General features: G+C 34.6%; 1 protein-coding gene across 2 annotated transcripts; it reads right to left on the bottom strand.

Moving 5' to 3' along the window:
• Window positions 1-1892: 1892 nt before the first annotated feature.
• Window positions 1893-8229, bottom strand: LOC106884354 (uncharacterized). 2 transcript variants are annotated; one of them, XM_089343056.1, is made up of 5 exons: window positions 8029-8229; window positions 7476-7535; window positions 6033-6066; window positions 4866-4940; window positions 1893-4036 (listed from the first exon to the last, which is right to left on the bottom strand). In XM_089343056.1, the coding sequence occupies exons 1-5, from the start codon at window positions 8176-8178 to the stop codon at window positions 3963-3965; spliced, it is 393 nt and encodes a 130-aa protein (XP_089199182.1). In that variant the 5' UTR covers window positions 8179-8229; the 3' UTR covers window positions 1893-3962. The 2 variants fall into 2 exon arrangements, with proteins under 2 accessions (XP_089199182.1, XP_014791183.2); XM_014935697.3 differs by having other exon boundaries at window positions 6033-6156; window positions 8029-8221.
• Window positions 8230-12340: the final 4111 nt, after the last annotated feature.

A 12340-nucleotide genomic window follows, 5' to 3' on the forward strand; every position in this document is an offset into this window, starting at 1 on the left:
CACAACTTAATTCTTTAACATTTAAACTGGCCATATTACCTTTCATCCATTCTGGGTTGATAAAATGCCAGTTTAAGTGCTGGAATTAACATTATTGACGAAACCCTTCCCTTAAAATTGCTAGCCTTGTGCCTAAATCAAAAAACATCATCATTATTATTACTAAAGCAGCAAGTTGGCAGAATCATTAATTAGCATGTCAGGCAAAATGCTTAGCAGCATTTCATCCATCTTTACATTCTAAGTTCAAATTCCACAGAGGTTGGCTTTACCTTTCATCTTCTCAGGGTCAATAAAATAAGTACCAACTGAGCATTGAGGTCAATGTAATCGACTAATCTCCCAAAATTTCAGGCCTTGTGCCTACAACAGAAAGGATTATTAAGCTTGCAGAATCATTAGCACACCAGAGAAAATGCTTAGTGATGTTTCTTCTGATTTTATCTTGTTCCAATTCAACTGAGGTTGACTTTGCCTTTCATCCTACTAGCTCCAGTTGAGCACTTGGCTTGATGTATGCAACTTCTCCGCTTCCACAAAATGTAAGTCTTTCTACCTATAGTAGAAATATTATCATCGAGACAAACGAGCAGACAAAATGCTTTATGACATTTCTCCTTGTTTTTTAATGTTCTGAGTTCAAATGCTGCCAAGGTTAACTTTGCCTTTCGTTGTGGTTGATGGAAAAAAAGTACCAGTCCTGATCAGTGGAATGGCAGAATTGTTAGAACATCAGACAGAATGCTGGATCTGTTCCAGCTCTGCATTCTCAGTTCAAATCCTACCCCATCACAAAAAAACAGGGACACTTCTGTCAGCAGTTTCAACTGACTGATACAATCAATATTTGAAGAATCATGGGAAACAGTCAAATTGGTTCAATTGAAAGATCAACTGCCATTACCAACATTATCATATCCATAAGTGCAATCTCTCTTGCACATTCTATCTGATTCTTCTTCTGCACAGTTTCCCTCTCAGCTCACCTGTTTATATGCATCCAGCAGAGCCTGTTGACTTTATTTCTTTCCAGTCTCCACATATTCAACATTTATGTCTTACTATAATATAGCATCATATTATGTAAACAAGAAATTATTATCAACACAGGCAATAATTCCTTGAACTATTTCCACTATTCAGAGTATGATATGCTTTCATCACAGTCACCTCTACTGCTGATTAAGTCCATCAAATCATGAAACTTGACTACTTTAAGCAAGTCTGCTAGGCAGTTGATAGATTTCATTTTTTTTTTTTTTTGGAGTGAACTTATTGCTTACTACTTTTGTGCATGTAGTACATATGAAATTCTTCCTGTCTTTGGACTGCCTGTTCTTTTGAAGGGCATTTTCATGCACCCATGGATTGCATTGAGCACTCAGTACTGTTTCTTATTTCTTTATTGCCCACAAGGGGTTAAACATAGAGGGGACAAACAAGGACAGACAGGGATTAGGTCAATTACATCGACCCCAGTGCGTAACTGGTACTTAATTTATTGACCCTGAAAGGATGAAAGGCAAAGTCGAGTTCGGTGGAATTTCAATTCAGAACATAATGGCAGACGAAATACCACTAAGCATTTCGCCTGGTGTGCTAATGTTTCTGCTAGCTAGCGGCCTTACACTCAGTACAGTTTCTTACTACCCCCTTGCCACACATCAAGATTGGCCACTTCCTAAATGGAAGTAGTTTTCTTTCCCACTTTTCCTCTAATTCAACAGACTGTTCATAGATCAAGATCAACAATATACATAAGCTTAAATAAACCACGATATGGTGAGGGATGTATGTATTTGTGTATGCACCCCCCACCCAACATTGATGACCAATGGTGCGTTTACATCCACACAACTTTGCAGTTCAGTAAAAGAGACCAATAAAATAAGTACTAGGCTTACAAATAAGTTCTGGGGTTGATTTGTTCAACTAAAAAAGCAGTGCTCCAGCATGGCCACAGTTAAATGACTGAAACCAGTAAAAAGAGAAGTAGACAACACATTGGTTCACCAATAGTTCAAGGTACAAAAAAAAAAAAAAAAAAAAAAACGCATCTAAACTTGATTTATTTCATTTGTGTTCACATTTCGATGGTACCCTACTGTCAAAGCATTTTCCCGCCATTATGCACCAGTCTGGCTATTTATAAAAAGGCACCCAAAAGAATTGACTTAATTTGGCCTCCTCAGTGATGGAACCCAAATGTTCTGAACTAAACCAAAAAAATGTTTTCGTATACAAATCACTACATAAAACATTTACTGGCTAACGAGAAAGCTAGTCATGTTAGAATTAATTATGCATCCTTGAAACAGCTTTAGATTAAAATACAGTCCAAAAATTTGCCAAAGTTAAGTTTAGTAAAACTATTCAAATCTTGATTCTAAATGTTATCAAAATTTACCTTAGAAAGTTCGCCTAAGACTTTCAAATTAACCACTGATAATTCAGTTAATGCAGATGTTTTTGCATAGTTGTGAAATCAATAACTTTACACTGTTCTCTTATAACAGTGTAAAGTTATAAGTTTTTTCTTAGTTTCCTGTCAAAACTAGGTAGTATTCAATATGTGGTTTCACTATTACCTTTTCCATGTGGATAAAGACTAAAATTTCTAAAGAAAAGGATCAAACCAGTTACATCTCATCAGTGGTTACGACAAAGGTGTTCTTGCAGGGAACAAACCTTTACAATGCTCAACAGTATTATTTGCAGCATCCTGCTCTTCACTAATATTTCAACTGTGTATGCTTGCTAATAAAACATTACAGCATCCACTAGCATTTAATACTGAGCAAATGGGGGGGAAGTGGCTACGCAGTTGCTCAATCAACAAGAATAGAAGCATAATGTCTCCCAAATCACTTAAAAAGAACACATTAGATAAGGTTATCCTAAAGATACAAACGAAAAGAAATAATCACAGTTGAAACACTTTTAACATAGATCCTTGCCCAGAGCACTTAAGTCAATTCAATTACTGATATGATAAAAAAAATATATATTTAGCACCATTAACCGATTAATCTCTATAAACAATTAAAGATTAGAAGTAAATAGCCACAGGTAATTTTAAATCAAATTTATTGAACTTTACTGATCAAATACTATGGCAGGAATAGCCATCACAAATTAATCTGAAATACATTTACAAAAACAGACGGTTTGTAAGAACCCCCTCACCCTTATCAAAAAGAGGGTTGAAATTTTTTTTTTAATTACACAATACTTTAATGTCATTGATATAAAGTAAATATTTTGATCTTCATTGTGAAACCTGTAGTCATCGTCGTTATAAATGGGAAAATATACAGCAATTTCATATATAAGTAACCATCAAATCTTATCTGTTTGGTTAATTAAAAAAATTCTGAGGTTTGTGATCCAATTGCAACAAGAAATATCTCCTGTATTAAATTCCTTTATTTGTAGCAATAACTACACTATTAAATGACAATGCTATTTTAGTAATCAAGCCAGCACTGATTATAAAAGCTATGTGAAATTGTATGAATATTTAAACCAACACTTAAGTAGATCAGATAAAACAAAATGCAAACACTTAAAATATCGACTTGTATTTTCTGATGGAATAAAATAGATTAAAACTTGGCAATTTAATCATAATATTATTGAATATATTTCAACAATCTATACAAAAGAAAATTTAAAGACAAAAAAATAGAAATTACATCATTTGATGTCAACTTAAAAAGCATGAAAGAAAAAAATGATTCCAGAAAAGAATTAATCAAATACTAATGCTATGAACTTTGGAATAACTTTCATTGTTGATGGGTTTTGAAATTCAACTACTAATAACAAAAGAGAAAAATGTAGTTTCATATGTATGAGGTGGAGTAGTAAGAAAAAAAAAAAAGACGAAAATAACTGAGGTTTATATATGTGAAACAAGTTTTTGTTTTGTTTTGTTTTGTTTTTCCCTGCTCATTTATAGTTCAGGAATTCTTGTATCCTCGAACCATAGCCAGAACAGAAATATTCCCGTTATGCCATATGACGGAGCATTCACCTAAAATAAAATATATTTAGTGAATTAATAAATTTGTTACATCACTAGAACTAGAAGTAAATCAGACGATAAAATTTTATTAGTGTTTGAAATTCGATTTTATTAACATTGATTTATAATGAATTCTATCTTTCTATAAAATTTGTTTAGAGAAACATTGGAAAATTCACGAATGAAACAAAAATAAAGGGGAACAACTTTGATGGGCTTACTGGAAACTATCGACCCACATTTAAAAAATATTTTATTTAACCCTTTCCCTACCAACCCACATGAAACTGCTTAACGTGTTTAAATTTTAGAGTGAAATTATTTGAAACATCTAATTTTAACAAACATTTAAACTTTTCATATTCTTTATTCTTCTCAATAGCTTGTCTTTCGCGAATTAACTTTTGGTGTTAGGGTCACTGAAGATAAAGGCAATGCTAACATAAAATATAGATTTCTAACGTTAGCACAAATTTGAAAGGTGAGTAAAGTCGATAAAAACAACACTCTGCTTGACATCATTTTATCGACAAGAATGTCGAGTAAAGTTGACCTCGGACCCAAAAGTAACTAAATACCAAAACACGCAGTGGCGTACGGACCGGATAGAACGTCTACTTTATATACGTGTGCTTCTTGTAATCAGATATATGTTATGTTTAAGGAAGCCAATTTGGTTACTGTCCAAACCCGCGCTACACCACGTTAAATCCACGACTAAGTATTTTGATCGACGTTCTGACGGGTTCTGCCAATCCACTATCAAAATTATAGAATATTAACATCAAGCATCAGAAAGAATCAGTGTTCTAGTACATAATATAAAGAATAAAAATACCTCTTGACGCAGGATCTCCAGAAAACGTGGTTGCAACATATTGGTTAGGACTCCTTTGAGAAATGGTACACACACCTGCAATATAAAAAGGAATATCATGCGTAATAATTACATTGCTTTTGTCAGTTCTGATCTTTTACTGGTTCTCACCACTGATGTTTGCTTCGTATTTTGGCAAGAATTCTTGTAAAATTAATCTAAAGTGATAAGATCTCGGCGAACCGAGTTACGAACTCGCTTCAATTTCGATGGAAGCTAAATCAGCTTATGCTATTGATATCTTTGAGAATAGCAAGGACAAATACATTCCATCTCCAATAAATAAGTGACCCTGAGTAAAGAAACCAGATATGCTTCAGTTTTTCTGAGTGGCGAATAAAATATTTTGCAATGATTAGCTAAAATCCATAGTTTAAATCTCGCTGAGATTGACAGAATTTTATTTTCCAGTATTCTTGAAATAAAGCTTCAATCAAATACTAGTCAATGTAATTAACTATACTCCTCCCTTTAAATTTCCCCAGTTGTTCCAGTGTTGGAAATCAGTGAGTTCTCGAAAAAGGTTTTCAATTTCAATCTCATATTTCGATAAAAGAAAATAATTAGGTCGTCTATCTCGATTTACAGATACCTGTTTAAAACGTAAACACCTGCTCAAAAGCACACGCAAGTTCAGATAAAAAATATAATTCTGTAAGATGTTTTCTATTTGACCAACATCAAAGTGCTATCTGATTTATAAAAGAAAAACCAGAAACATTGGTATCAATGAATTAACTACAACTGGAAATTGAAATAGACTTCCATATCACATTCAAACCATCGATTCAGCTTACACATAACTGTCAAAGAGTCCCGGTATTTAATACGATTTAAACAACTGTACAAAATTCTATCTCTTCTGTATAATATATTTAATAAGATAGTTATAAAGGAGGGGTGAGGCTTTCAATTTGATATTAAAATTCTTTGCCCGTTAATTCCAGCCAATTTAGTTAATAAAAATGTTCGTCAAACAATGGTTTTAGAAGTTATATAATTATGAATAATACCGGCAGAAAATATCAGAATGGCTACAGTTTCTAAATATCAAAGGCAAAAGGAAGTTTTATAATCTTTACATAAATAAAAACGAAGTTTATTTAGCATCAAACTAGATCGACTGACCTTGATATCGGAGATTTCGCCAAAGTCGGAGATGCTGAAAAGACAAATTAATTATCCTGTCAGACCATTTCTGGGCAAGTTCTTTAATATAATCGCTGTGTGGGCCAATTACTTGCTCTATTGTCTGGTAAAAGAGAACATCGACAAGTTACAATTACTAAAACGGATTGTGAAATTCAAACGAGGATTAGTATCGAAGAGTTATTCTGTTAATAGACTACAAGAATAATCAAAAGTGACTGGATGGTTGATGTATTGACCGACTGGCTGACTGAAGGGTAGTCTTGCTTTATCCGAATCATTTACGTAATGTCAAAGACGAGAACGACAAACAAAATACCTTTACGATCCCGCTGGATCAGATTAGGTACTAAATTCGATTTAAACTATACTTCTATTGAATTTCTAATATAATGTGAGAAGCTTAAAAGAAAGAGTATAAAAAGCAGGCCGTAATTCTGTTTTTAAAAAAAGAGTCCTGGGACACCAATGTAGAAATTCTTTTGTTTAGATATGCTGCGATATGAAGTAAGAGTTAAATAATAACCTTCATTGCGTCTGTCCTGAACGAAAGCTCCTGAAATCCGTGATTTAATGGTAAATTACGTTTTTCAACCAGAGTTGTTCAGAAGCGACATACCGCTGACAGAATATTCCGTCATTGTTGACGTCTCTCCTTATTAGGTGCCGTCATTTTCGCAATTACTACGTTTGGAGTTACCTTAATTTTTGGACGAACGTGCGGGTTTATTTTCTTCACTAATTTTTGTTGTTACCATACATTTTTGTAAATTAACGGTCTAAGAAATATATATAACAGTTGAAATATATTAATATGTCCTTTTTACTATAGGAACAAAGCCTGGAATTTTGGGGGAGGGGGACTGTCGATTACGTCGACTCCAGTGCTCGACTGGTACTAATTTTATCAACTCCACAAGGATGAAAAGCAAAGACGACCTCGGCGGAATTTGAACTCAGAACGTAAAGACGGACGAAATGCCAGTTCGCCGCCTTACATTTATATGTAACATCAACGGCATTGATAATAAAACAAAAATAAACTCGGTATTCCGACAAAGTGAAACAAATACGTAATTTTGCAATGATTCAGTGAAAAGGAATATATTTTACACAAGAAATACAAAACAGTACTCTGATATAATCCAAGTTCCAGCTAGTCACATCGAATGATAAAGGAACATAATATTAAGATAAACAATTATTTGGTATTTCACTCGACAGGTAAATCTGGAGTTCGCTTCCTAGGATTTTATAGAGCATACAGAATATATATTCAAGACATTTCTTTTAATGGTGTTTTGTGTGTATATGTGCATGTATATATCACCGTTTTTATTCATAAATCATATTTGAGGAATTTGAAATTAATTTAGACTTCGTCCCTTATAAAGAGGTATTGGCAATCCATTTCATACTCACATCGATAATAATTTCAATTGCTTCCGCTGCATCGAATTCCACATTTGATCTCACATCCACCTAAAAGTGACAAAGTATATATTACGATTAGGCATACAAAAAAAAAAAATCGAATGAAAATTCCTATTTGTGACGTTCCTGCTTCTCCCAATAATATAAATTAGCTGCATTAGCGAATTTGCTTCTACTGGAAGGTAATATTGGTTGAAGATGTTGATTAACTAAATGTATAGTCCTTGATGTACAAAGTTATGTTTCTGAATAAATTTCTAAGACCAGAAAAAAAAAAACACGGCGATTAGTGCAGGAAACATGTCTTCTTTTTTGAGATAAAAAGTGGGGGCAGATATTAAGTGCAGTTTTATGAGATTATATGTATTAGACAAGAAAAGGCTAAGCGCAGGTATTAAAATATAACCAAGACAGGATGCAAAAGATGAATTGAGTAGGATGCTATAGAATTGTGTTAAGAGTTAAACTATTTCATTAATCTTTCCTTTTTTTTTTTTTCTTCAACTCATTAAGCAATTAAACTTTAACGGAGAAAACTCACTTTTACTGGGTAATTAGTTGGAGAAGGACTAATATAACGTTCTTGTGCACGCTGCTTTTCTATTAAACGTGCTTGGTGTTTTAATTTATCGGCAATATAATAGTACGATTCCATAAATGTAGGCTGTACGTAAAAATGTGAATAGGACATTATTCTTCCATTCACTGAAGTTAACTGTTTATAGTCGACTCCCCATCATTACTTTTATATGTATACAAGTTCACCCTAACATTCATTTCATTTTAGCGCACTAGCAACATTTCTTCTGACTCTTTATGTTCTGAGTTCAAATTTGACCGAGGTCGATATAGCCTTTCATAATAGATAAAATAGATATGAGTTTAACACTGGCACCTAAATTGCTGGCCTTGGGCCAAAATTATTATTATTATTTTCTTATTTTTCGCTTGATTTCCATTTTATTTCATCTTCTGACCAGGTCTCAACGAGAGACTTAAGGCACGTATATATTAGATGGAGAGACACTTCCTGAGAAGATGATCGGTTGATGTCAGCACAATTTTTATTATGTGAGATTGGTACACATGGAATTTTAAAAAATCAAATTGCTCGTGATATCTGGTTTAAATATCAGGTAGTTTTTTTAAAAAAATGAAATTGTAAAGTTTAGGACGCCGGAAGTTCTTGGAGTATCATATCCGCCACCTTTCCTTTTTCATTTCACCTAAGCGTGTAATAGAAGCGATTCCCCATTGCAAGGAAAGTTTTCCTCAAGCAGTGAAGACCCTCTTTGGTGAAAAATGTGGATCAAAAGTATCTACTGCTGATATAGCAGCAATAGATACTTTTGCGTAAACAGTAATATGATCCAACGAGATGTATTTATGTGGTTCCTTACTTCATGGAACTTTAAAAATAATCTCTAATATTAATAGTAGAGATGTACGAATAAAGAGTAAATAGTTGAGACATATTTATTGAACTGCATCAGATAAATAGTGATTGATAAAGATAGTAAAGATGATTATCCTATTGTTTTCTAATTAGACTATGTTAAAGTTGTGAAATGAGTTCTGGTCAAGAAGTGGTTCGAGTTATGACCATTTTTGCTTTTTTTATATTGTATATTTTGGTTTCGTTTTTCAGGCATAGTGTTTCAAGAACTATTGAATATATCCTTCGTTTATTAAAACAATAGTTGTGATTTGAAGGAGATATAGTTGCTATTTCTAGCAAGTCAGTCGTCCACGTAGAGGCTCCCTGGTTAGCTCATATGAAAGGTGATTTAGTAGAGGTGATTTGTTTCACATTAAGTAAGTTTGGTTAAAAAATTATTAAAGGCTTAGGTAATATTGGTTTCAAATTTTGGCACAAGGTCAGCAACTTCGTGGGAGGAGTAAGGCAATTGCATCGACCCCAGTGCTCAACTGGTACTTATTTTATCAACCCCTGAAAGGATGAAAGATGAAGTCGACCTCGGCAGAATTTGAACTCAGAATATAAAGACGGAAGAAATGCTGCTAAGCATTTTGCTTGGTGTACCAACGATTCTGCCTGCTTGCCGCCCTAGGCTTTGGTAATATTTATTCCATACAACACCTCAAAGTTGGTGTAAGGATTGCTGTATTTTATACGTTACATTTTATAAGTTACATTTTCTTTAAAAGAAAAATGTCTCAAAAATAATCACTCTGGGTCCCTTATTCGAGATTGTGCCTCCCATAAGCTTTCTGAACACACACTGCTGAAATTAGTGTGTGCCAATATGCCCGTTCGTCTTTTATGCTATCAAATACGGAATATCAAATTCAGTATTTGACTGTCAGAACATAAAGGATCGTAACTAAATACCAAAGTATTTTGTTCAACGCTCTTACGATTTTGCCCATTCACCGCTCTTAAGACTTTAGCGAAAATCTGATTGTCTGTGTTAGCAACAAATAGTCAGTGGGGAAATTTGAGTAAACATTTGGTAAGTTCGGTTTTGGTGAAGGGTGAAGGATAAGACATTTGGGATTCATGCCCTTCATTTGAGTGAAGAAGAAAGGAAAATGCTGTTGTCGCTTGGGTTTCAGGCAAGGCAAACATTGATTTCGTGCCAATGGAAAACTAACCAGTGGTGAATGTCTTGTCCCTTTCCCGCGCACCTTATCATGTACAAACTGCACTAGGAACCATTGTATGTTTGCTAACAGTATTATTTATGCTGCACAGTTTGTTGTATCTTCAATTAGTGTTGGAATAAATGTGGCCATCAATTTTAACCTGAGTTTCCGTATGTCTTGGTGCTCTTAATCATGACATGTTTGGAACCAGATCATTATAACATTACCTGGGCCATAGCCACACGCATCCCACTAAACATATATTATATGTCTCCTGGTGCGTTTAAAATACAAAGAGAGAATCCGTCAGAATCGACATTGCTTTACAAATCTCTAGGATTAAAGTACTTGTAATAAACTGGTATCCAATCAATTAACTATATCCTTTCAGTGTTAGTACTGGACTTAATAAAAAATACTTGTAAATAACTATTAGTATACTTATTTTATAACTAGTTCAAGCATTTCACATGGTTATATCATGTGGCCCAATCTGATGAGTTACATAACTGTCCTTTCCGTGTAGAGAAGTTTCTTCCTCTAATTGACGACATATCAATGGCATCTCCAACAGGATTTGGAGAATTAGCAGTGTGTGATCCCGATTTGACTAAAGCCTGGTTAGGAAGCTGTTCAATGAATGCGAGAAGCTCAAGAACTCTATAAATTTCTTCGTCTATCAAGCAAGGGCTGAGAATATTAAAAGTGTCTCTTTGGTGGTGTATCCTAAAGTACTAGTGGTAGTGAACTTTACAAATATAAAATAGATCATAACGTCGAAAATGAAATCAAAGATGTTGCTTATCGATGAAATGACACGCTTTCTGGATCAGAGGAAAATGTCATCGGAACTAATACGAAGCCAGCAATTACGGGGAAGGAGATAAGTCGATTACATTAACTCCAGTGTTCAACTGGTACTTATTTTATCGAACCCAAAAGGATGAAAGGCAAAGTTGACCCCGGCAGAATTTGAACTTAGAACGTAAAAACATTTCATCCGGCGTGCTAACAATTCTGCCAGTTCGCCGCCTTAATATAATGGAATATTGAAAATAGGTCACACGTTTTTGATAAATTAATTAGTTTGGGACTAAGGAACAATCTGCTGAAGATTACCTTTGTACAAATACAACTAATTGATGGCCTGTTAAATTCTGCCCGTCTCTCTAAAATATTTGTTTCAAATTTTGGCACAAGGCCAGCAATTTCGGGGTAAGGAATAAGTTGATTACATCGACCCAGTATTTAACTGGTGCTAATTTTATTCTTTTCTACTCTAGGCACAAGGCCTGAAATTTTGGGGGAAGGGGCCAGTCGATTAGATCGACCCCTATATGCAACTGGAACTTATTTTATTGACACCGAAAGCTTGAAAGGCAAAGTCGGCCTCGGCGAAATTTAAACTCAGAATGTAAAGACGGACGAAATACTGCAAAGCATTTTGCCCGGCATGCTAACAACTCTGCCAGTTTGCCGCCTTACATCGCTCTAAAATATTATGACACAAGTATTTCAAGAAATGTTACTATCAAGTTGTCTTAGACATATTCAATAATTTCAAATAAATTACTTTACTTTGCAAACTCTTATTAATGATAATAATAGCATTCTCTTTTATTCTCTCTTACTTGTTTCAGTCATTTGACTGCGGTCATGCTGGAGCACCGCCTTTAATCGAGCAAATTGACCCCAGGACTTATTCTTTGGAAGCCTAGTACTTATTTTATCGGTGTCTTTTGCCGAACCGCTAAATTACGGGAACGTAAACACACCACCATCGGTTGTCAAGCGATGCTGGAGGAACAAACACAGACACACAAACATACACACACACACATATATATACATATATGCGACGGGCTTCCTTCAGTTTCCGTCTACCAAATCCACTCACAAGGCTTTGATTGACCCGAGGCTATAGTAGAAGACACTTGCCCAAGGTGCCACGCAGTGGGAATAAACCCGGAACCATGTGGTTGGTAAGCAAGCTACTTACCACACAGCCACTTCTGCGCCTATATGTTAAAATAATTGTCATACATGTAGACAATAGTCGTCAAGACAAAAGAACCACAGGTTAGCTTTGTGGTTATACCCATAGTATGGGAAAGTGTCCTGCTATTAGGAAGATAGGCAATATCTATGAGAAGAACCTTTTACAGTCTGTCTGCATGTCTCCTAGGAAGATATTTGAGAAAGCTCACAAAGTTGATGTTGGTACAGGTAGTGACCAAGTCTTGAGC

Source organism: Octopus bimaculoides, chromosome 2, assembly GCF_046866305.1.
Source record: "Octopus bimaculoides isolate indiv1 chromosome 2, ASM4686630v1, whole genome shotgun sequence".
Lineage (NCBI taxonomy): Eukaryota > Metazoa > Mollusca > Cephalopoda > Octopoda > Octopodidae > Octopus > Octopus bimaculoides.